This window comes from Sinocyclocheilus rhinocerous, unplaced genomic scaffold (genome assembly GCF_001515625.1).
Source record: "Sinocyclocheilus rhinocerous isolate Xijiao unplaced genomic scaffold, SAMN03320098_v1.1 scaffold334, whole genome shotgun sequence".
Classification (NCBI taxonomy): domain Eukaryota; kingdom Metazoa; phylum Chordata; class Actinopteri; order Cypriniformes; family Cyprinidae; genus Sinocyclocheilus; species Sinocyclocheilus rhinocerous.
In genome coordinates, this window is record NW_015658500.1 from 1,182,130 (window position 1) to 1,208,649 (window position 26,520).

The following is a 26,520-nucleotide window of genomic DNA, read 5'->3' on the forward strand; positions in this document are numbered from 1 at the left end:
TCCAATAAGACAATGACCCTAAGCACACAGCTGAAATAACGAAGGAGTGGCTTCACAACGACTCTGTGACTGTTCTTGAATGGCCCGGCCAGAGCCCTGACTTAAACCCAATTGAGCATCTCTGGAGAGACCTAAAAATGGCTGTCCACCAACGTTTACCATCCAACCTGACAGAACTGGAGAGGATCTGCAAGGAGGAATGAGAGGATCCCCAAATCCAGGTGTGAAAAACTTGTTGCGTCTTTCCCAAAAAGACTCATGGCTGTATTAGATCAAATGGGTGCTTCTACTAAATACTGAGCAAAGGGTCTGATTACTTAGGACCATGTGATATTTCAGTTTTTTTTTTTTAATAAATCTGCAAAAATGTCAACAATTCTGTGTTTTTCTGTCAATATGGGGTGCTGTGTGTACATTAATGAGGAAAAAAAATTAACTTAAATGATTTTAGCAAATGGCTGCAATATAACAAAGAGTGAAAAATTTAAGGGGGTCTGAATACTTTCCGTACCCAATATATATATATATATACACCTTGCTACGTGTACTGCGTTAGGCTAACCGAGACTTGTCATTTGCACTTATACATTGTTGCTCTTTTGTTAGTTTTGACTGCTTTTATTGTCCTCATTTGTAAGTCGCTTTAGATAAAAGCGTCTGCTAAATGTAAATGTAATGAACAGGACTCGCAGATTCACAGAAAACGGCGAACTCCGCGTTGAAAAATAAGGTGGATGAAACAAACCCATACTAAGTAAGACGAATTTAAAAAAAAAATCACAGTAAGCACTTACCAAAGCGATGTTCGAATGTTTACGTAGGATTGCGTACCTCAAGGCCTCCGTAGCTTGAACGACCACACCCACATTTACAAACGAAACTGGATTGGTTGATTTAGGGTGTACTCACACTAGGCGTTTTGAACCGTGATTCGTTTAGCCGTCCCTGGCCCGGTTGGAAGAGGTGGGCCAGGGCACGGTTCGATTGGGCTCGGGCGCGGTACACATGCAGTGTGAGCGCTAACCGCGCCGGAGCACGGATCAAATACTGTTTTGCGCTACTGTCATCATTACGACCGCAAACATATACTATTACTACTACTACACTTTTCAATTCATTTAATTCAATCAAGTATATTTAGGTTTATAATGGCTCTGGTTCTAACCTTAATGATGAACAGGAAATGTAGTTTGCCAGAAAAGCTGCAAATTATTTAATTAACGTCAGCTGCCTCCGTAATAATTCTCTGATACATACAAGTGAAAATCAATGCACAACATAAATTATAAATTAATTATTAATTATTCGACAGAATATTAGCAAAAGTGGTTTTCTCCATTATCTCGCACATGACATAAGCGTGCTCCGGCCCGGAATGTGAGTGCAGGCCAGCGGGGGAGTGGGGAGGGGGGATAATCGCACTCGGGCTCGGTTCAAAGCAACCGTGCCTAGTGTGAGTGTTTAGTGCAAGTGTGAGTGCAGGCTAGCGGGGGAGCGGGGGAGCGGGGGAGTGGGGAGGGGGGATACTCGCGCTCGGTTCAAGGCAACCGTGTCTAGTGTGAGTAGGCTAACCTAACCTGACAATCTAAACCAAGCTTTTTGTTTGCGTGGGCTGGAAACCTACCGCTTATTTAGACAACACCACTTCTGCCATTTAACGTTCATTACCATTACTGCAAAATTGTGAATGTAATGACAAAACACCCTGACCTGTAGGATTTTAATTCTGTCCTGTTCGGTTCCTTCATGATTTCAGCACACAGAACTACAGACAGGATTCCTGCAGGTAACCAGGACTGAAACTAAAAGGTGTCTGGCGCCATCAAGTGGCTCTAATAGGATCCTCAACCACCATTTATTTTAGGTAAAGGTAATCATTTGGATACATATGAATCATTAAGCACCATTTTAAGGCTTTTGGTGTCTTCCCAGGGGTCCAGGAGTTCCTGCCACAGCTGTCCCAGAGATTTCTGTAATGACTACCCAAAAGGTTCCTGTCGTGTAGGCCTATAAGAGCCAATCTATTCCCGGAATTCCTTTAAAGCTCTGGAGGTGGCAGACATGCACAGAAAACAGAGGATTTAAAGGGGGGAGACTGAAAAGTAAAGAAATAACATTTGTTTAACTTTAAAGCTGAAGAACTCAATTCATTGTTCGGTATTCTCCGGGGTAACAGAGTTTACATATAGTTTCAAAAAGTTTCAAACAACATATATCTCAAAATGATTACAGTCTGTCATATTGATCATTCATCTTGATATAAAGGCAGGACTACGCTCTCTTTACATTTGTAAAGACCCCATGAAATCATTATTTATGAATTGTACATTTTATTGTAATGAAAATTATGCCATAATAATAATAAAGGCAGCCTGAATTTATTCATTTTCAATGTGTCTTTATTCCTTACACCTCTGTTACAAATTGTGCCTAAAATTATTTTTTCAACGTTCATTAATGCATCGATTAATTTTAAACATGACAGCACTGAATCTCAGCAATGAACTGAGTTAGTGTATTTCTCAGTCAAAGACACAGCTCCCTCTGGTGGACAAGTTCGTGCAGAACAAGGTGTAACAATGTTGGCGTCTGTTAAAGCAACCATCAGGTAAATTGACTACGGTACAAATGGAAAATATGGACTCGTTCTTAAAACTCCTCAGGACAAAGTTTGGGAAACAACAAAAAAGTAAGGCCAGGTACACGTTAGCACACTATGAACAGTACAAAAATTGAGGTTCTAAAGATTTTCAATAATGTGTCACACACATACCCTCAGTGATTTTCTTAAAGCCCATGTTTTAAACAGACTGTTTGTTCAAGTACTGGGGATGGAGTTGTGGGAATGAATGGTGAAGCCTGAACACTAGGTCACCAAAAATGATGCTAAATTTTATTCCAAACCAATTTTACAATATAGTTGACCAACTAGAAACTTAAATTTGTACAACATAAACTTCATATAGCCTACATTTTATTTAATATTATAAGCAGTGAACTATAAATGAATTATAAAACTATGAGGAAAAGAGCTGAGTACTTGCCTGTGCCCTATAACTTCTGATAAGACTGTCAGATAATGCAAGATAACACAAACACGCAATCCTTCCCATAAACCTCAATGATAATGTGAGCTTAAGTCTGCAAAAACCGATGGCAAAGCACCTGGACAAAAGAATAAGTCCAAGAGCTGACAGCTGAGAAATTTATAATGATCAGACTGTTTCTGTATAAAAACAATAATAAGTGGAATACCTGTCATGTTATTGGCACTGAGCGTTTTGCTGCTAATATTCCCTGAGTCTCTCTCTGCTCCAGTCAGAGATCACTGCACCACAGGCAAAAACAAACTGCTACTAATCAGCTTTGATGGGTTCAGGTGGGACTACGACCGAGATGTGGACACCCCAAACCTGGACAAAATGGCTGAGGAAGGAGTCAAGGCAGCATATGTCACTCCACCTTTCCTGACCATCACCAGTCCTACACACTTCATCGTTATCTGGTAAGGAGGAAAAGACTAAGATGATTTTTTAGACAATGTTTTAGATCATTTACAGTGACCCTAAAAATTAAACATCCTATGTCAAATAATAATACATGCCTCAGCTTCTTCATATCAAGTTAAACAGTTACATAACACCTGTTGTATCCAATAGTGAAGATGTTTATGATACATTAGTAATTAATCACCACTGACTGATTTACGATATTATTTAACTTAAAAATAATTACCAGATATTTTTATGGAAATGTGTATGTTTAATATATTATATTATGGAAATGTGGGTACTTTACTATGAAATTAAAAAACGAGTATTATTTAAAATAAATAGCATATTTTTATTTTTAAAAATATATGTTTATATAAATGCTACATTTTAATACAAAATGGAATATTATATTAAATTCTAAAATAATTAATAGAGATTAGATTTTTCCAGCAAAATGGGTGGTTTAATATGAAATTACAATATTGTATGTATTATAAAATAATTAATAGTGGTATTTTAGTGAGTGGTATTTATTTAATAGTGAGATTTTAATGAAAATGCTTTAATGTGAAATTCATTTCAGCATTTTTTATTATTACTGTTTTACATTTTTTATGTTTCACCTTCTCCTTAAATATGGATGAGAATGGATGTCATTCAAAGTGCACACAAAATGCATACAGAACTCATAGAATCAACAATCGAATGTTTACTGTTTTTTTTTTGTTTTGTTTTTTTCTAGGAAGGTACATTGAGAGCCATGGTGTGATTCATAACAATTGGTTCAACACAACCACACGACAAAGGAAATAGTACTACATGACACAGTTTGTGGATGAATACTGGGATAATGGCAGTCTACCCATATGGATCACTGCTCAAAGACAGGTACATCTCAGACAATAAATTACTTAACTGAAGCTTCAGAATACATCTTTGAAAAGGTTAAGAGCAAGATAGCAGACCACCATAATCTTTCTGGAAACATTAGTGCAATTATGATTTTTAATTGTAATAATTCAACATTACACTTGAAACAGTTATTGTTGTACTCTAAATCTCACATGTCCTTTCTTAGGGTCTTAAAACAGGATCCTTACACTTCCCTGGCACTGCGGCCACTTACCAGAAAGAAACAATTCAGCCTATGACTACACCAATGAGACGGCATGGAGGGAAAAAGTCATGAAGGAATGGTTTAAAGATCAAGACTTAGACTTCGTCACTTTGTATTTTGGCAACCCAGATGAAACTGGTCACAAGCACGGGCCCGATTATCCAGAGCGATGTGAGGCGGTCAAGAAAGTTGACCGAACTGTGGGCTACATAAGAAAACTGCTGAGAAAAACGGACTCAGTGCCCATCTGAATCATCACAGCTGACCATGGCATGACCACCGTGTTTAAAGGAGGGCAAGTAAAAGAAATAGTTCTAACTGACATCCCAGGGTTCTCTTACAAAGAACTGCAGTTCCACTTGTTAGACTATGGACCTTCTGCGATGCTGTTGCCCAAAGAAGGGATGCTTGACAAGGTTTATCAAGCCTTGAAAGGAGGTCATCTAAACCTTCACGTTTATAGAAAAGAAGACATGCCTGCTCGACTAGATTACTCTAAACATCCACGCATCCTTCCCAGGTTCTCTACGCAGACCCAGGATATGTCATCAATGGGGTGAGGATTCGGTAAACGCCTGTAATGGACACAATAAACAATAATGCATGCAAAACATTACATTATACAGTATGTGATCATATGTTCTAAATGTTCTTCCAGTTTTACCCACTTCAGACCAATAAAGGGGAACATGGCTATAACAATGAGGTCATGGACATGAAGCCTTTCTTCAGGGCACTGGGACCAGACTTTCACAGTAATTTGTTGGTTGGACCATTTGAGACAGTCAACGTTTACCCTCTAATGTGCCCACTTACTGGGGATAAAGCCAGAAATCAATGACGGGTCACTGGATAACACTTGACACATGCTGATATCCAACGGAGAGTCATGCGATTCTGGAGGTAGATCTAAATAAAAGTTTTAATAAAAATAAAAATGAAAATAAAAATGGTTTGTTGACAGGTAAATATTTAAACATCATGCTGATATTTTGTCCCATTTAGTCTATAATATAAAACATACTATCTGAGTTAGCTTGATAAGATATACAGTAGGTGCTGCTCTTCAACCCTATATTAATTATATTAACATGCACTGCGAACCAATTCATCTTATCATAAATTACATAACATTCAGGTCAATCAATAAAAATTATTAAAATTTAATTCACAATACTCCCCCCTTTTTTTCTCACAGATTTTCCAGAGTCGAGTCTTCAGAATGTGTTCACTGGTCTTGCTGCTGTTGCTGGATTTTTATAGCTTGTGTTTGTGGTTGTTACATCCTACAATGGATATAAAAGATGCAAAATTAATCCAAAGTATGGCACAGAGCTACATTAAGACTTGTTATTTTTGGAACAGTTTTTTCTGTTTTGTGAAGATCTGATGCGTTTCTTGACATAGGAGATGAGGATGAGATGAAAGCCGACTCCAAGCAAACATCGTTCTAAGAGGGACAAATTAATTTTTCCTTAAAAGGTCAAAGACAAAAATTTTAGACTGCAGAATTTCTATTGCTTTTAAGAAAGTCGACAATATTGTTCTTCAGACTTCTAATATCATATAAAGGAGGTGGATCATTATTTACATTAATAATGGAAGAGCATAAGATGAGCCTCTTATTATGTCCAAAAGTTTTACTGTATGTACATTTGTTTTCAATAGTCATCATAATACATTACCATACCCTCAAACAGCTAGCATTTGACTATATGTGATGGTGGGAGAGTGCATCATAAAATGCATCATGAAATAAAATGTGTGTGACTTGTAAATGCGTATCACACGAATGCAGCCATATTGGCATTCGCACTTCAGTTATTGAAAGCCTTGGTCAAGATCATGAAATTACCAATACCAGTAATGCAAGCTCATGCAAAGCATGTGTATGTGTGTCAGTCAGTGGTGTTCAAACCATCTAGTGGGAGTCTAGGAATATCAGTGTCCACTGCTCTGCATACTGTAATACCACTGAATAGAAACTGGACTGCAAATCTGAGGCACTGAAGATTATGTAAATGAAACCTACAAGTTTAAAACTAAAACATCTGTCTAGTATTTTTATAGGTGCTAATCTTACATAATATAATGATAGGAAACAGGAATTAAATACTGAGTGAATAAAATATTTTTAACTCAAAACCCTGATTTCAAAGAGTATTACTTTATTTTCTTGTTTGAGAGAGAGTGTAAAGTTTTTCTGCCTTAATTTTCTGTTGAAATCAACATAAAAGCTACATAACTTGCATAATAACATAACTTATAAGTTTCACATGGTCTGAACATAATAGAAGCCAGTGAAATATACTCATGCATCAAGGATGAGCAAATTATGGAGAAGAGAAAGGCCTCAAACAGAAGAAAACACCATAGAGTGGCCCAGTTAAGGTCTTGACTTCAACTACAATTGAAATGCTTCGCAATGACCTAAAAAAGAACAATTCACACCACAGTTTTATAAAGAAGAACGGTACAAAATTACTCCTGACTGTTGTGCAGGTCTGAACCACAATTTAGAGGATTACACTAAATTAGATTAGGAACATGAAACTACATGAAATATGAAACTCAAATGCATTACCATACTCACAACATAGACATTCCTTTGGGCCACAAATTTACAATTTCAAATGTGCATCATTTCAGAATCAAATAATATGAAGAATATGCATAAATATTGTGTGGTTACAAACAATGGAAATACCATTTGTCATCAATGACCGTGCATAACGTAACATAACCTGGTTAAAGAACTAGACTGCAGGACTCCATGCTGAAAAGACCAGCAGGAATGTCCAAGCTGTTTAGTGTTGGTCCAGCTGGTGAAGCTGGTTATCCAGTGTGCCAGGTAAGAAGGCTGGTGGGAACAAAACACAGCAAGTTGTGCTGGTCATTTCAGCAGGGATGATTCCCAAGTTGGTTAAGAGCAGAAATTAGTCAACAACTCAAGGGCCACAGTACTGTTCACACTTAGAAAGTTTTTGCAAAGAAACAGCCCTTATGCAGCTTCCATTCTATACTGTAGCTCACCTTTTGAAGCACTGTCTGATTATTAAAGTCCAAATGCTTAGTTTTTTTCCATCCCAATTGCACAAGCATAGATAAATAACTCACTTAGGCAATGAGTCTAATGAATGGTTAGACACTTATCTTTACCTTCACACAATACAGCCTTGATATAAAGCACCATGTTTCATTTTATAAGCAGTGAGCTGTAAATCTTAGAAACGCTGCTCAGAAAAGAGCTGTATAATTGCTTTTGTCCCATAACTCCTGATAAGCCACTTGATAAGATATCAAAAGATAGCATAAGCATGAAATTCATCTCATAAACATCAATAGTGTGAACTTTAGTGTGCAGAAAGGGATGGCAAAAAACACAAAGACAAAAGGATCAGTCAAAAGCTGAGGCTGTTAGATCAGGAACAACCATCAGACCATCCAGAGAGAAGCAAGTTTGTTACATCAACTGTAGTAGTGGAATACCTGTCATGTTATTGGCACTGAGCGTTTTGCTGCTAATATTCCCTGAGTCTCTCTCTGCTCCAGTCAGAGATCACTGCACTACAGGCAAAAACAAACTGCTACTAATCAGCTTTGATGGGTTCAGGTGGGACTACGACCGAGATGTGGACACCCCAAACCTGGACAAAATGGCTGAGGAAGGAGTCAAGGCAGCATATGTCACTCCACCTTTCCTGACCATCACCAGTCCTACACACTTCACTCTGTTATCTGGTAAGGAGAAAAAGACAACAGCAATACATAATTTAAAGTAAATAGATACAAACTGCAAGTTTTAGATACATGCTACATTCCAATAGTGTAGATATCTATGGTGAATTAGTTCTTAATCAGACCGCTGAATATATACCTGCATATGTAAACATGCTAACATTTGGCATAAATATATAAAAGCAGAAACATATAAAGTTTTCTAAAAAAAAAAAAAAAAAAATGCCTAAATGTGTCTTTATGCAGCCAAGTTAAGGTTGTTCTTTGCTTGCGCAAAATTCACTGTAAAGAAATAATAAAAATCATGCAGATTAAAGTCATATGATGCGATTTCAATTTTTCCTTTCTCTTTGGAGTGTTACAAGCTCTTGGTGCATAAAGAAGATCTGTAAAGTTGCAAAGACTAAAGTCTAAAATCCAAAGAGATATTCTTTATAAAAGTTAAGAGTCAGCCACGCCTACCTAAAACGGCTCGTTCTAACACGCAACATCAGTGCCTGTTTAAGTGATGAACTCCATTACTTGTGTTTGTTTTCAGACATGATAACAGACGTTTTATACTTGTGCTACAACTTTTTGGCCTGTGCTACAAAACTTTCAACCTCTGTAGCACCAGTGCTATGTGAAAAAAAAGTTAACGTACAGCCCTGATAACCCATAACTCATAAAATTAGTGACACTAAAAAGTACATTTTTCCCAGGAAGGTACGTTGAGAACCATGGTGTGATTCATAACAATTGGTTCAACACAACCACTCAAGAGAAGAAACAATACTACATGACACAGTTTGTGGATGAATACTGGGATAATGGCATTCTACCCATTTGGATCACTGCTCAAAGACAGGTACATCTCAAAAAGCTTGACACAAAAGCTTTAGTACATCTCAAATAAGAATAAAAATACTATATCACATCCTAATATATATTTGCTTTAAACAAGATATAAACTGACTTGTAAATGTGTCCTTTCGTAGGGTAAAAAAACAGGATCCTTGCACTTCCCTGGCACTGCTGCAACTTACCAGAAAGAAACAATCCAAGTGAAGGAGGTGGAACCAAGGTTTTATGACTACACCAATGAGACGGCATGGAAGGAGAACGTGGACAAGGTCATGAAGGAATGGTTTAAAGATCAAGACTTAGATTTTGTCACTTTGTATTTTGGTGACCCAGATTCTACCGGCCACAAGTACGGGCCTGATTCACCTGAGCGCCGCTGGGCAGTCAAGAAAGTTGACCGAACTGTGGGCTACATAAGGGAAACTGCTGAGAAACACGGACTCAGTGACCATCTGAATATTATCATCACAGCTGACCATGGCATGAGCACTGTCTTTAAAGGAGAGCAAGTAAAAGAGATAATACTCACCGACATCCCAGGATTCTCCTTGAAAGATCTGAAATTCCACATGGTGGACTATGGACCTTCTGGGCTGCTGTTGCCCAAAGAAGGGATGCTTGAAAAGGTTTATCAAGCCTTGAAAGGAGGTCATCCAAACCTTCACGTTTACAAGAAAGAGGACATGCCTGCTCGACTACATTACTCCAAACATCCACGCATCCTTCCCATCGTTCTCTACGCAGACCCAGGATATGTCATCAATGGGGTGAGGATTCAGTAAACACCTATAATGGACATATACATGGAAAACATTGTGCTATATGTGATCATTTCATATGTTCTAAATGCTCTTCCAGTTCTACACATTCCAGACCAATAAAGGGGAACATGGCTATGACAATGAGGTCATGGACATGAAGCCTTTCTTCAGGGCAGTAGGACCAGATTTCCACAGAAACTTGTTGGTTGGACCATTTGAGACAGTCAACGTTTACCCTCTAATGTGCCACTTACTGGGGATAAAGCCAGAAATCAATGACGGGTCACTGGATAACACTCGACACATGCTGATATCCAACGGAGAGTCATGCGATTCTGGAGGCGAATCTGGAGGTATCTAAATAAAAGTACAAATCTTACATATCTGACCAAATAATTCAAATATTTATGTTATTTAATATCTTAGAGGTCCGAGATAAGAATTACTTTGATTATTTTGAGAGGTGAAAATAATCATACTTTAGAACATATGATCATTAAATCATAGACAATACCAATAAACTGCTATATAATGTCAGACACAATCTCTGCTTTGCCCTTAACTATCTTGACAGTTAAAGACAACTTATCATGATAGTCATCAGATGTGGTATTTTGATAAGGTATCTTGATAAAACTTTAAGTAAATTACACCATTCAAACTAATAATACCATCAAACTGTATCACTCTGTCAGCAAATGGATAAAAACCTGCAAGGAAAGTATTTTTTACCCTGTCCTTCACCATATGATCCCATGAACCAACACTATCATCATCTTATCACAAATTACATAAGTTACAGGTCATCAATCAATCTTTTTTTTTTTCTTGTAGAGGTCCCCAAGTCAATTCTTCATAACGTGTTCGTTGGTCTTGCTGCTGTGGCTGGATTTTTATTGCTTGTGTTTATGGTTGTTACACCCTACAACATGTATAAAAGATGGAAAGTGAATATGAGGTACGACAGTTACATTAAGACTTAATATTTTTTTTCAGCACATTACCAATTAAAAATCTGATGTATTACTTTACCTTCACTCTCCAACAGAGCGAAAGTCATGGATGATGAGGATCAGATAAAAGCTGACTCCAAGCAAACATCGTTCTAAGAGGGACATTTACTTATTCTTGAATTGCTTGTCATTTAATACTACGATGGGATCCAAAAAATCTGAGACCACATTGAGACAACATTCAGGGCTTAAACCTGGACATAAAATAAATAAATAAATAAAGCAAGTAAGTAAGTTTAAGAGAAAAAAAATTTTATTCTAGTATTTTTTCATATTTTCATATTTAAGTATTCATGTCAAGGCATCTTGAGTACAAGTGTCATTAAAAGAAAAGAGGAACAGACTGTACAGTACTAAGATATTTAGAAGTTCATGTACATTTTTCAATTAACCCTTCATTCATATTGTTATGCTGATGAAATGTAATTAAAATGTTCCATTAAATTAGAAATGCTGAAAATATAATTAAAAAAAACTGTTTTAAATTAGAAATGCTTATGATTTGTAATAAAAAAATGTTGTTTTAAATTGTTTTAAAGCAAACTGCAAAATAAAAGCATTTTGACTGGTTGTCTCAGACGCTTCACTGCCTTATGTTGATTAATATGCAGCATATTTTATATAGTATATACTGATGCCATCTAGTGGAAATAGTGAGTATTTTCAAACTCAAAACAATTGTGACAGTATGTAAACCAACTGCATCCAAGTAAATACTAATTGTTAATGATAACAATCACACATTATTTACTCAAGTCTTGAGACTTTCATGTTTTCCAATCCCCTTGCATGCAAACTCACCTTACAATAGGCTGCACAATACCAGTCGGTTCTATGGAAAAAAACACAAAGCAGAAAAGGAGCTTAGGAGGACTAAATGACTGACAGAAGTTATCATTACACAAAGCTGCAGATTCAATGATTTATGGTGAAATCCCAGTCCAGTCATGTGGAATTTTCCCAAAATAAGTTTAAGTAAATAGCTCATGACAAAGAGGCACTCAGAGCAGGCTGGTATGCATAAACAGTTTGAACAGTGTGCTGCAGTGTAGCCCCCTCCAAACACATTCACACACACACATACACACACTCAGTCACCGGCCAGAGCAGAGCCAGTCTGGAAATGTGGAGTCTCCCCCTGGCACGCGCGCCAGACTCCCATCCATCTTCCAGTGTAATAACATTTCTCTGTCTCTCCGTCTCTGTCTATTGCTCTACTACGGTTGCAGGACACACAGTCTTCTCCTGTCTGCAGAGATCATCCTTTATGCTGTTGGATGCAGGGCACTTTTAAAGCAACAGTCTTGAATGCAGAAATTTATCACACTACAGTCAATGAGACGTCTTTCAGAGGACATATTAAAGCTAAGCATATTAAAAGTTAAACTCAGTTGACAAGACTTGTGGCATAATGTTGAAATCCACAAAAATACATTTTGACGTCCTTCCTTTTCTTTCAAAAAAAGTAAACATCTGGGTTACAGTAGGTTGCTTACAATGGAAGTGAATGGGGCCCAATTTAAACTTACAATAATCACCACAAAGTGTAAACAATGTGCATTTTAGTATCCTTGTGGTGCTAGTATAGTTTATTAACATCATGTTAGTATACTGTATTTTATTAATATTTTGAATTTTGTTTTGTTTTTTTGTTTTATTCGTTTTTTTGTATTTTTTTCATGTCTATATAGTTTTCATTAATTTTTATTTCAGTTTTAGTTGTTTTAGTACATCAAGTTAAACTACATGAAAATTAGAAATGTTGCCTTGGCAACAAGCTGAAATAAAATGTTTAAGGTTTTTTTTAATTTTATTTCAAGTAGCAATACTTTCAATGGTTTTAGTTTGAGTAAACTATAATAACTGTGACGCAAGTTCTTTAGTGATTTCAGTGAGAAAAATAATGTAAATCGCTTACTAACCTTTTCTATAGTTATATGCAGTTACTGTATATGGAATGTTATATGCAATTTTACAGCTTAATCGACATGAAAATGAAACCATAAAATTGACTAGAACAACTTTTAGTTTTAATATAATTAATGTAAGATCTTTTATAAAATTATAAGCTGCTCATTTCTGCTTTTAAAGCCTTCAAAAATGGGCCCAATGGCTTCCATTGTAAGCATCTCACCATTATATCATTAATTGCATTTTTAAATAAATTAATTGAAATTTTGTGGTAATTAATATTATGCCACAAATGCTTTCAGTGGAGCTTATACTGAACATGTAATATTCCCTTTTGTCAATACACACATGTATCCTTTTAAACTTTACCCAGTTTTGGATCTGTCAGTAACGACAGATAGAGGAGACAAGTGTTAACTACTGTGCTTGCTCTTGAGACCTTGTTACGACTGTCGTTTTGGCCGGTCATAGTGTAAACACTTGGGAATTTCCCTCTGAAGACCTACATAGCACTTTTATTCTATCACAACATGTCAGCTCCTAACCAGGCCACTCTAATATTCTCTGCTCTCATCCATATGAGCTGTGAGAGAGAGCACATGTCAAACAGCCACATTCTTCTGAGTGGATTTTCTCCTTCCCTCCGACTACGCCATATGTCTGCGACGCTCAGTGCTCAGAAGCACGGTTGAGCCGGGAAACAAGCATGTTTACATCTGAGGCTTAACAAACATGCTGAGCTGAAGGGAATGCAGAACTGAGTATCAAGAGGATCATGTGAACTATTTGTCCAGGGCTATTTCAAGTTCATAGTGTATTGCTTTTTTGAACGCCGCCTTTATTCCTCTCAACGGGCAGAATATACCGAAATAGTCGTCTTATATTAATTTGAACAGTCATATAAATTGAAATTCAAATATAGAGCCTTTTTATTGTGGTCTATCCAATAAAACCCTCGGTGGATGAGGTTTGAAACCATCTAAACTATTTCACAAGGACTGGCCAAGATGCACTGGTGGTCTTGGTTAAACGCCATGTCTTCCCGCGGCCTTGTCTTGCGGGGGCGGACAAGAATCGTGTCGCCTCGCACTCTGGTGAGACCTTGTAGGGGCTTGCGACGACAGATTTACTCTGACAAGCTCTATGGTACGGCCGCCTGGCTCTGGACACCAGCACACCTCTCTGACATACCTGTCAATGAGGTGTCACTGCACAGAAAATGCGCCGTGCTTTCTTCTCCAACGCAGCTATGGAAACACTGACTCAACACCTCCATATCCTCACTCACTCACTCGCTTGCTCCTACAGTCCCGCCCAAGCAGTTCTGATGAGGCATTCCTTTGAGCTGAAACAAGGCGTTAATCCATGATAACTTCTCCTCGTGCCAGCATGTGGGTGCAGGTCTCTCCTCCAATGCTTGCCTCATGCTTTCATGCCTGCCAGGCCGAATAACTCGAATGTAGCTGCAAGATTTAGGAGGTAATATCTATGTAAAGAGGGAAATGGTCTCAACAGTAAAGCCATAAATCTGTCATTCCTACTTTGATGGATAGACGCTTCAGAATCGTTTTCACAAAGCGGCCGAACACAAAAGCTATGCCATTCGTCTGTGTCATGTGTGGTTTGGTTTTATGTATTTGTGCGAGCAGTGAGGTGTACAATATGGCTCTAATACTTAAGATGCTTTTTGCAATGTAAAAACAAATTATGTCCTTCTAACATTATTACTGGAAGAAGGTTTAATCAAAATCTGGTTATGGATTCTCACGTATATTAACAGTCAAATCAGAGTACAATGAGTCATGTGCTAAATGGAGCCAAACCTCTCTGAGTGTGAATAAAGAACGAATTAAAGAACAGCCCAAAGGCCTATGACCACTTCACTTGACCACCATAAAACAAGCCAGATAAGCTGACTTAGTGTACAATGACAAACTTCTAAGGAATTGGAACATGAAGCTTACTATGAAGAGCTGCTTTACACTCTAAAAAATCCTGGGTTATTTTTTTAACCCAAATGCTGGGTTGAGTCTTTTGGGTCATTTTTTGGGTTATTTTTTCAGTGTTTGGGTAGTTTTTGTGTTGCCAGCTCCTGGGTCAAATGTAACAACCCAATGTTTGGGAAGTTTTTGTGTTACTCAGATCCTGGGTCAGTCGTAACCCAGTGGTTGAGTTATTTACGTAAGGGATTTTGTGTTCTCTTCAGGAAAGAGCAGTTCTAAGCGCCATCGAATTTATGCACTTCTTCGGTAAAATACAGATTTGTGTACATTTTATTTTATCTATAAAATCGTTACTGTGCTGTATATCGTTCAATTTTATGCAAAGCATCATACAGGCGCGGAGTGAATCACCTAAACAAGCATCGCGTCTGTCTTTTCGCATGATGAAAAAAGCCTGATGCTTTGCGTAAAATAAATGATTTTATTTATAAAGATACAGAATATAAATACTTTTGATGCTAAAATATGTCCTCAGAGTGGTTTACTGTTTGTTTATGGGCAGGTTATGGAGGCAGTCGCAGCATATTTCGGCTAAGAGTGAAACGCAGGGTGGTGGTCTTAGCCGTTAGCAGTTTCCCGCCGAACACGATTCCAGCTCGGGCATGAGAACCAGCGCCGTTACGGTGGAAACAGAATAACAGAGACTGGTTGAATACACGTGAATTACTTCTGTTTAATGTTTAATTTTTACTTAAACGAGTTTCAATATAGGCAATATATACCTATTAAAACTATAAACAATGCTGTAAATAAATAAAGGAAAATGAAGGAAGTTATCATGCAAACCAGTGGTTGTGTGGAGTATTTTACAAACGTTTAGAGGATTTAAGTTAATCTGTAAACATTACTTAATATCTGAAGTAAAAAAAATAAGTTAGTATTATAGTAAAAATGAATCAACCCATTAGCTGGGTTAAGTAAACAACCCAATTTGCTGGGTAAAATTAACCCAACATGTGTTCTGTCCAATATTTACCCAGCCCTTGGGTTAAAAACTACCCAAATTGGGTTGTTTTTAACCCAGTGTTTTTTAGAGTGTACTGACTTACCTGGTCATGAAGGAGAGCTGATAGTAGACCAAGCAATCCGTTTCTATGACTTGCCATTAAACATAACTAGGCCACATTCATTCTACGTTATTTATATTATATATAACACTTTAGAATGTAGGCCCTATGTATACTGTATGCTCACATGTATACATAGACTGTTTATATGTCTACACTGCACTAATACTTTTGTAATTGTGTAACTTTTGTATTGAGTAGGCCTACTTGTGGTTTTTTAATCGATGCCGCAAGGGGCTTTTTGGCGGCAAATTTCTCTTCCGGCTTAAACGCAACAATTACATAGCAACAATTTGAAAATAATTTTGTCAAATAAATTACAGCAATATGGGGTGATGACAAATACTATGATGTCCCTATAGGCTCAGTTCAGTGTTCCAGGCTGAATTAATCGGTCTTTATGGAAATGGAGTGTCAACAAAGTGCATATACTGTCTTGTTAACATGGTGGTGTTGTATTTTTTTTTTCTTCACTATATTAAAACATATAAATGTAGCCTAATATAGGCTAATTAACCCATCTATTTGTGGATGTGATGTGAAGGGTAGTGAATAGCCTCAGACAAATACCTGTGTTTCTAAGTTTTAGAAAGTCATACATTTTTAGCGATTCATACTAGCTAGATACAAACATGGCACAGTTGTGCGGTGTCCGACCTGTCTATGAATTTACTTAATTAATCCGAGTTCTTATATAGACCACTGGGGGGCGCGTCGTGCTTGGCAGACAGACAGAGGATGCTAGAAATGTCTACATGCCTCATGGTACGATGGCATTGATCACTCCATAATAAATTATCACGACTGATCTAAAGCGATTCTGATGTGTCCTTCTGGATGAGATTTACATCTAGAAGAAAATGAATGCTGCTAAAAGAGGTTTGATAGAGTTTGATTAAATTTTGGTTGAAATATGTGACATGAAATCCACGAGCAAGTGCAGTTCTTCTACATGCCTTGTCTTAATGCTTTCATTAATATATTATACTAACTCTTCATGGTTATACTAATATTATACAAATATATTTATGTATTAGTGGATGAAGTCAGTACGTTCACTGAATAAGGGTCAGGCCTGAGTCAGACATGACAGCCTGACAGATTCTAAAACAATTAGATAAACCATTTGCTACATGTTTGTTTTGTTTGGCGGTGAAACACAAGAAAAAGAATAAAAGATTAATTAATTTCGAAAATCGGTTTAGCAATTCTCCTGCCGCCTCTATCCATCAACAACACCACTCGTTTACTTTGGAAAATGCAGCCGAGACATTTAATGGCAGTATTCTTTACGACTGTTCACATCTTCTGTTACACCTCTTCTCATGTTAAGAAAGGCTGTGATCCATAACATTTCAGTCCTGAGCCTGCACTTGGAAATAAATAGTGGGGCTATCATTCAAGAGGAATTATAAACTTTGATTCCATTACATATACAGACACAAAAACATGCACTCACATGCTGTCTCACCCAACACACACACACACACACACACACACAAAGCAATGCTCATGTGCAGAGGCACACGCGAGAGCGGCGCCACAGTCAGCTGGGTGCATTTATTATGGATCAGCTTTGCCAATACTTTCAACACCAGTCCAACCTCCTTCAAACAGCCACAGGCCGATATGTGATGGATCCCGCTTTTGCGTGGAGAATCAATGCAGGACAAATAGTTCCTACTTCGGCCCGTGTCAGTGCCGCCATCAAAAACACCTCTCAATCCAACTCCTAAATTATGTGAGTAATTGATCTGGACAGCGTAAGACCGAGATTTTGGGCCTTGGCTGTTCAGTTTGCCACAGATTTCCCTGGTGGCTCAGTTGCTGAGCTCTTGATGAGCTTCCATGATGTTAATTAGCTTGAACACAAACAAAATACTATTTCCATGCGGACTGAAGGTGATCTGTTCCACCTCATTACAAATTAAACCTCTATACATTCATCTAATCTCCTGTAAATATCTATTGCAGCAGCCGAGCATGACGACAGCACTGTGAAATTTCAAACGGAGGAACCTGATCTACACTTGAAAATATTGAGAACGAAGCATACGGGTGGCAACTGCGTACACAGAGATTTGTCTTTCAGTAAAGGATTAAAATGTTTGTTCAAAGCGTTATGAATACAGAAGAAGAGATCCTTCCTCTGCTACGGAACAAGCTCGTTCTTTACAATATAGACAGAGATGGGTGGAACGATGGCACAGAGCCCACATTGGCCTGGCGATTGGGGGGAAATTATAGGCCTACGCTGCCAATGTCTTAAGGGGAAAAAAAGCAAGGAGGAACAAAAGGGAGATGAAGCTTGCGGTTTGATTAAACCTCAGTTGAGTCAAGTATTTGCCATCCCTCATGTTTGTGTAGTGTTTTGCAGGGGGAGAAATGATGAGAACTTGAGCTCAAACTGAAGGCTGTAGGGGTTTTAGGCATTTCTATCTGTCAACCTTGAGGTAAAATGCACAAGATAAGCTTTTAGTTTATTTTTTTTTAGTAGGAAACTAGAATTCAAGGTTGCAAAACAAAAATAATATATATAAAAAAATAATAATAATAAAAAAACAATAAAAAAAAAACAATACGACTCTATATAAAAATCAATAAAAAAATTAAACTGCATGCATTTTAATCTTTTTGGATTTGGATCAATTTGCGGTCCAGATGATTGCGCATTGATGTTCCACTTTCATTAATAAGGAGACATATTTTAATCATATCTGGTACAACTCTCTTACACTTCAAAGTCAGTTTGAGCCTGCACGTCTGCAAATATAGCTCTGATCTTCCAACATCTGACATGCAATCATCCCCCTGACCCCATCGCTATGATCTCTGGTATGAACTTGAGATCACGCTGACCTTTTTCTTGGTGATATCATCCTCAAGAGCACACTCAGATACCCCGATAACACCTGGCCATTTTCAAAGGTGCCTAACAACAGTGTTTTAATGACGTCCAAGACACACAGAGAATGGGCTACAATATAATGCTATTGAGATTTTAAGAGAGAAAAACAATGATTGTAAAATGAAGTGAATTTCCTTGTAGCAGAGTAGTGACAGACATCAGCCTGAGGCTTATGTTGATACATGTCTCTCCCTGACATAATTCGCATAACTGTAAATGTAAGCTATAATAAAGAGTTTTACCACATGTTGTTTTTGAATGTCACCCTCCCATAAAATATGAGAAATGTTGACAAGTCAAGGCTGTAGTGACACATTTCACTGCCAAAGTTGAAAACAACATCATTTCTCAATTCTACAGATAAGTTTTCACAGTTGGAGGCTGATTCTGTTTTTTGGAGGCTCATTTGGTCCAGCTTTAAAAGTAGAAATGAAAATGTGTCTAATATAGAAAACAAACAAAAAGCTAATGGAGCTCCACAGCATAGGCTACAAAAACAAATATATATGTATATATCTATATTATACGGTGGGATCCAAAAGCCCGAGACTTTGTTAAATGTTTCATATTTAATATTTAATGTATATGATATCCAGCATGATTTGAGAATGTTCCAAAGAGCATCAGGTGTGCTTATATATATATGGCTTGAGACTTGACATTTAGCCAAAACATATGTATGGCTAAATATTATTAATGTCTTTATTTTACAGGTCATATTCTCTAATATGATAATAATTTTTGCATTTTTTTATTTAAATATTTTTTATCATGGCTTTATCATGTTCTACAATTTTACATTTAGTGGACATTGTATGAACTTTAAACTCTGAATCATTAAATCATTATGCATATATATTTACGAGTGATATTGGAGCTCTTTATTTAGCAAGGAGTTTCCAACTCATTGGTGTTGCCCACGGACCTACTCACGTCCCCAAGTTCCTTTGGTTTGGGTTTCCTCCATCCTCTGCACGCCAGCTATTTGGTCCAGTCGCCAGGAAACATGCACAAGGTTCAGACCAATGAGAGGCTTTTCTCTTTAAGGGAGTGTCTGTGCAAAAAAAACCAAAAAAAGCACCTGGGTGGCCAGACTGGCTTTCATCACGGGAAGGGTGCAGCGTGTAAGGGGGCAACTGTTCCTCACACCTGATTGTTAGTTATACTGGATGAACTCCAGAACTTGGGTGGCATGTTACTATGCGAGATGAAGTTTCCAGTTATATCTCCTGGGATGTGATGCCCTGAGAGCGATGAAATGGGATCATTCAGAGCATCTATGAGCGTTTAGGTTTGAGCGTTGCAGATTGAGGTACATTAAGCTGGTGTTGAAAACCACGCATGGTGCTGCCCAGTGATCACTGTGTGAAAATTTGCCTCATGAAGAGAGAAAGAAAGACATTGGCACACAGCATTTCTTGTTAAGTAGAGAAGAGTGACAGGTCCATAATCTTAGTTTATTGGTAAACTGGAGGAACAGACTATGTTTTTATTCTGTGGTGAGCTGAGAAGTATAAAGATGAAATGTTCCTTCATGTAAACCCTCCTTACTGTGCAAAACCAAGTGATGCTGGACAATGTGCTGCTGGATTAAATCAAAATCTATGTAACAAAAGCCGGATTCATTCTTTTGGCATGAGGGAACGTTTCATTTTGGTTTTAAAGCTGTGTATTAGCTGTTACGTTGAAGCTTCTGCATAAATGATCCCTGACTGAGATTTACTCTAAGCAAAATTTCACTCTTTGGACTCTTTAAAATGCTGCAGTGTAATGTGTGTCATAGATGTAAAGCCATTTATGTGACGTTGTCAAAAAAGGAGCTTAAACTTAATCGATACAGAGCGGAAATTCAGTATCCTCATTCCTTTGCGAGGTCAAGTTGTTCTTTTCATGCCAATGGACTTTAGGCAGCAGACAGAGCAGAGAATGTTTTTACATGTGATCATCCATCCAGCATGTGTTTCAGGCGCCACACAGATTAAATGAAAGAATCTGAAAATGAAGGTCTTTAACTTTTAATCCTTTTACAAAGACCCTTCAGACTGTCTGAGGACGGAATGGCGTCTTGGAGGGAAAAAAAACAAAACAAAGAAACTGATCCACTCCCTCCGAGGAATACGAATTACCAATTGTCCATTACGATCCAGACTTGACTTCATAAGTCATATTAAAATAATATCACCTCAATTAGCATCACATCAGCGTGGAGGGCTTTATAAATAGTGGCGGGGTTTTCTGCATGCAGTGCATGCAGTGCATGTTAAGCAGATTGCGTATGTACAGCAAGTGAAATAAGCAAAAAACAGTTCATGCCATTTTTAGTGGTTTTATTTTAAATGCATTTCGACTACATGGACATAAAGAATAAATAGTTTCTTTTTAATTTACATGAGCAGTTATTTTCCATTCCCCTTTTATATACAGCACACCAAGACTGTAATCTATATTCTCCCATCTGAGGTGTATAAAGATAAAGTATTTTTTCCGAATAATGGAAAAAGCTTGGAATTCCTTCAATAAACGCACTTTGAATGCGAAATGTTCTTCGACATAAATATGTATAAAGTTACATTACAACCAAAGTTACAGTAGACACTGGATATTATAGGCAAATACTGACCTTTTTTCTTTTTTTTTTATAAATGAATCAGGCACCACTTTACATTACAGTGTCTATGTTAGACATATTACTATAATTATTTACTATAATGACTATAATACCAAGCAGCTCCACAAAAGAATCACATGTTAAGTACACAAAGTTTCGTAAGCATCACTCAGTACTTCTGTATGAAATTACACAGCAACATGAACACCAATGTAAAGTGTAACCTAAAATGGCACCACATATACATCAAATATACATTCCTACACTGGACAGTGCATGTGAGAATGAGCACGGAGCTTATTTCAGTTCGGGCAGGAGCATTTGCACTCTGATATAATGGGGTACTGAACTTGTATCCAGGCACATTTGAGCCCACCCTTTCTCTGCAGGCACCTCCATCGCAAAACCATAAAATGGCTGGATTTGGCAGGTTTGCAAACCATCCCTTCTGGGACCGAACAAGACCTTTTATTGTAGCAGCTGCCCACCGTCACATAGCGGGGCCAGAATCGGTTCCCCAGGTCCTGCCATGTGTGCACCACTGGACAGAAGGCATAGGACCACAGCCACAGCTGAAGCCTTCTTCTGAGCTTCTTACTGGGCTTGTGTTTTTTCCCATGCTGGATCTCAAACTCCATGGCTTTGATTTCTTTGGGCATGGTGCCGGTGGGACGTTTTAAGAGTTCAGACTCGTTCAGGTCGTCCTGTCCTGCATATTTGTCCTCTGGTGGGCTGATGGACATGAAGTTCTGGTCGAAGTGACTGCCTAGTATGGCTCTGAGTTCGGTCTCGTTCAGATCCCGCTCCTTAGGGTCCAGTATGGGATCCGGGTCCTCTATGAGTTCCACTAAAGGCAGAGTGTCACTGGGAATGGGACGGAGGAGGTAGTAATGTTGGCACATCCCTTCTTCTATCCTGAATCCGAGGGAGAATATGAGCACGTATGTAGCCAGAAAATACGGCACGTTATCCATCTTTTCGGCTGATTAATCCTCGCGCTTAAGTGTTCGCTTGAGTTTTTGGCGAGCCGTGAGCGCGCAGGCTCCAGCGCGCGCGGTGTCTCTCCACGAGCGATCTCCTTAGAAAGTGTTCATTCAATTCAAACGGCACTATCCTCGATGTCACTTCGCGCGTAAATGTGATCGGACATCCAAGAAGCCTGTGTCAGTGTCTAATTTGTGGTCATTCCGCGCGTCTCGTTCCGCTTTTACGCACAGGTTCCCATCAGCAGAAGGGCTCATGACAGCATCATGCGTTTTCAGCCGGACCCGGTCTCCTTTTTGAGCTCGCGGGCTGCTCGCGTCTGAATCCGGAGTCCTGGTGTCTGAGGATCCGCATGGTTTCTGGTGACGGGCGCCGAACTGAGAATCACCTGGCTCGTCTGATTTATCCTCGCGGGTCGCGATAGAACCCAAAGACCCATTCTCAGTTGTGGGTCTGTTGCCAGAGCTCCACGACACCTCCTTCTATTTAGGGAAGGGAGGGGGGTGGGATGGACCGAGAGTGGCTCGCGTCTGAATCCGGAGTCCTGGTGTCTGAGGATCCGCATGGTTTCTGGTGGGTGACGGGCAACTGAGAATCTCCTGGCTCGTCTGATTTATCCTTGCGGGTCGCGATAGAACCCAAAGACCCATTCTCAGTTGTGGGTCTGTTGCCAGAGCTCCACGACACCTCCTTCTATTTAGGGAAGGGAGGGGGGTGGGATGGACCGGGAGTGGGGTATGGAGGTGGGTGGGGTAGAAGGGGGTCCGGAGGGTTGACTATCGTTGGTCGCCCTCTGCCGGTGCGCGCGCACATTAATTACATGTCAAGAGATGAATGACAGCAGAATCTTTAGGATCTGGGTGAACTAGACTGCAAAGTAAAGTGGACAAATTCATTCATTCATTTATTCATTTTGAAGCAACATTTTAATCATCATTTATTTCACTCATATAATTGTTCTTATATAAAACGTATAAGAACAAGTATTTAGTACACATATAAAACTATATCTCCTATAAAACCTTTTTAAAAAACTGTCAGTGACAAATAAAGTAAAAAAGAGAGATATTCTAAACATCCCATTTAAAACACGTGTCCTTATAAATGTAATCTTTGTAGTAAATTTTATACATTTTTGAAACATATTTATACAGTTTGTTTGTTTGTTTTAAACATTTCAGTTAACCATGAAGTAAAATGCATTAAAATACTTTTCCTTGCACCTGGAACACATGGGAGTGTATACTTAAACTTTTGTATTCAAGTTTTATGCTTTTCTCACGTCAACAAATATTATTAAAATATTAAAAATTATTTAAAACAAACTGCTTCACTCCTTATTTTTTAAATAAATGCTAATAAAAGATTAAAAAGATATCAACGTTTCCAATTTTCAGCCTTTAAATTAGACTTTTCCGCACAGTTACACCACCTTGACATTTTCATGGCAGATGCATTCAAGTGATTTTGAAATTGATGCAGACCACAAAAGTTTATTAAAAGATTTATTGAAGTGTTCATTATATGTAGGCCTGATAAAAGTGAGCTGTGTGCTGTTCTGTTTAAATCATTCTCAGTTGATATCAGCTTACTCTGAAACACATTCTGAAATAAAATCAGTGGGTGCCACTGTTCACATGAAATGGCTTTTTTGGCTTCTCTTCCAATGACAAGGTTGCATTCAGACATCCTATGATTTTCCTGTGCTCCTCTTTAACGTTTAAATTGACCTTAGAGCAATTTCCTGGATTGCTCTTGTATCAGCGAGTGTCCGGCGCCAGTAGAATGCGAGTTCTTATTTAAAAGAAAGGAAGTGGGCGGAAATTATGTTTTTGAGATAAGCTTGCCAACCGACTGTAGTGACGAAGGAATCTGTGGCCCTTGAAAATGGCCTGTCCTCCAGCTAGAATTACAGAACGCAGGACCGGCACAGTCTACCGGTGAACAGAGACATTTCTGAGAGCCAAATAAAGAGCTATGCTGTTTTCCAGAGTCCTCCATATGAACATAAAACTGATTAATGCATTTGTGATGAACAGACGTCATACTTAGTATTAAATGTCACTCATAATAAGTGTCTTAACCTGTGAACTGCAGCTCAGTTGATGTATGCTGTTATACTTTGTGGATTCCTTCGTTCTGTCTTGTAATTTGTACGAATGACTGTTTAACTGTGTTACAATGGTTACCATGGAAGTGTGTGTTTGGACACATAGCAAGGTGTCAAATTAGCAAAAAAACAAGCAAATTAGATGCCGTATTCAAACAGGCTCCTGTCAATTTTAGCTGTGAATTGAGAACATTGCGTCATTCCGGACCTAATCATCAGATCGTCTCCTTGATAGCAATATTCGCCACAGTTTGAGTTTGTTTCCAATGTACACATACATTCTCATTTCTTTCCCTTAACTTACCGCGAGATCTGCGTGTTTCAAATCATCTGGAGGTATATTTGTCCTTTGATTTTCGTGGAATATCTGTGCAAAGGCCAGTCACGCCTCCATGACCATCACTGTCTGATCTGACTCTGAAGTTCACTTAATCTTAATGACGGATCAGAAGGCCTCCCAGCTCGAGGTCAAAATATTCCTGATTCTTTCATGACCCAGATAGATAAAAATGTAATTTGTTTTTGTTTAGTTCCCTGTGAAGACCTTTGATGATCTAACAAGAGAGCAATTTGAACGCTCGATTTGAAAGTTACGGTTTCACTGTAGCTAACATGCAGTCAGTTCAGTTTTAAATACAAACATACACACAAACAAAGACTCAGGGGCTAAAGCCGACACTGGAGCGGACTCAGGGGCTGGAGGCGACACTGGAGCAGACTCAGGGGCTGGAGGCGACACTAGAGCGGACTCGGGGGCTGGAGCCAACACTGGAGCGGACTCGGGTGCTGGAGCCGACACTGGAGCGGACTCGGGTGCTGGAGCCGACACTGGAGTGGACTCAAGGGCTGGAGGCGACACTGGAGTGGACTCAAGGGCTGGAGGCGACACTAGAGCGGACTCGGGGGCTGGAGCCGACACTGGAGTGGACTCAAGGGCTGGAGGCGACACTAGAGCGGACTCGGGGGCTGGAGCCGACACTGGAGTGGACTCAAGGGCTGGAGGCGACACTAGAGCGGACTCGGGGGCTGGAGCCGACACTGGAGCGGACTCTGGGGCTGGAGGTGACACTGGAGCAGACTCGGGTGCTGGAGCTGACACTGGAGCGGACTCGGGTACTGGAGCCGACACTGGAGTCGACTCAGGGGCTGGAGGCGACACTGGAGCGGAATCAGGGGCTGGAGGCGACACTGGAGCGGACTCAGGGGCTGGAGCTGACACTGGAGTGGACTCAAGGGCTGGGGCCGACAGTCCTTTTCTCCGCATTCTCCTCTTTTGAGCAGAGGTGAAGGAGACAGCTGTTGTCAGCTAAGGGCTTGGGAGTGAATTGGCCGGCGGGCTTGAGAGTGCAGCGGCTGGCGGGCTTGACTGCGGAGCAGACGGCGGGCTTGACGCAGAGCTGGTTCTGGATCGGGGCCGAACGCTATCCAGACACCGGAGGATACCTTCCCTGCAGCTCAGTCCAGTGGTGTCTGGGAGGTCCACAGGGGCGATGGTAATTGGCCCCGATCCAGAACAATGAATTAAGCGTGGCGTCATCCAACGCCATCATCATGAAGAGCCCGCAGAATTCCCGGGCGAATTCTACAAAAGGAAGATCTCGGCGAATCTTGCGGTGGTTTCAATTTCGAAAAGGGGAACGGAAAACAAAACACTTCCTAAAAACGGAAACAAAAACTAGGAGAAGGGGCACCGCTTACAGTTGGGTCCAGTCTTCTGTCACGGTTATGCTGCTGTGTAGGAACGAGGAGTGTGGAGACGACGGAGAATTTACAAGGAACAGTCTTTATTAACTCCAACAAAGACTCACAGGTAGGAACACACACGCAGCACAGGGAATTGACGTATAAGACTGGACGCAGGACTCAGGAAAACACAGGGTTTAAATACAGGAACTAAATGAGGGATTTGACAAGAAACACCTGAAATCAATGGACACAATCAAACACCGGAGAAACTGGGTCA

General features: G+C 39.3%; 2 protein-coding genes, 1 long non-coding RNA gene and 1 pseudogene across 3 annotated transcripts; 2 read left to right on the forward strand and 2 right to left on the reverse strand.

Annotated features, from left to right (window-relative positions):
* Positions 1-3,236: 3,236 nt before the first annotated feature.
* LOC107722182 (ectonucleotide pyrophosphatase/phosphodiesterase family member 7-like) lies at positions 3,237-6,065 on the forward strand (annotated as a pseudogene).
* A 759-nt stretch (positions 6,066-6,824) lies between these two features.
* On the forward strand, positions 6,825-11,075 carry LOC107722193 (ectonucleotide pyrophosphatase/phosphodiesterase family member 7-like). The gene is made up of 7 exons (XM_016530448.1): positions 6,825-6,847; positions 8,093-8,352; positions 9,051-9,196; positions 9,327-9,959; positions 10,051-10,306; positions 10,788-10,911; positions 11,002-11,075. The coding sequence occupies exons 2-7, from the start codon at positions 8,106-8,108 to the stop codon at positions 11,060-11,062; spliced, it is 1,467 nt and encodes a 488-aa protein (XP_016385934.1). The 5' UTR covers positions 6,825-6,847; positions 8,093-8,105; the 3' UTR covers positions 11,063-11,075.
* LOC107722195 (uncharacterized) lies at positions 9,917-16,102 on the reverse strand. The gene is made up of 4 exons (XR_001637781.1): positions 15,930-16,102; positions 11,768-11,798; positions 10,208-10,310; positions 9,917-9,978 (listed from the first exon to the last, which is right to left on the reverse strand). It is a non-coding gene; the product is annotated as an uncharacterized LOC107722195 (long non-coding RNA).
* A 5,659-nt stretch (positions 16,103-21,761) lies between these two features.
* On the reverse strand, positions 21,762-22,876 carry LOC107722200 (noggin-3-like). Its single transcript, XM_016530453.1, has one exon. It carries the CDS (start codon positions 22,435-22,437, stop codon positions 21,766-21,768), a length of 672 nt encoding a protein of 223 aa, XP_016385939.1. The 5' UTR covers positions 22,438-22,876; the 3' UTR covers positions 21,762-21,765.
* Positions 22,877-26,520: the final 3,644 nt, after the last annotated feature.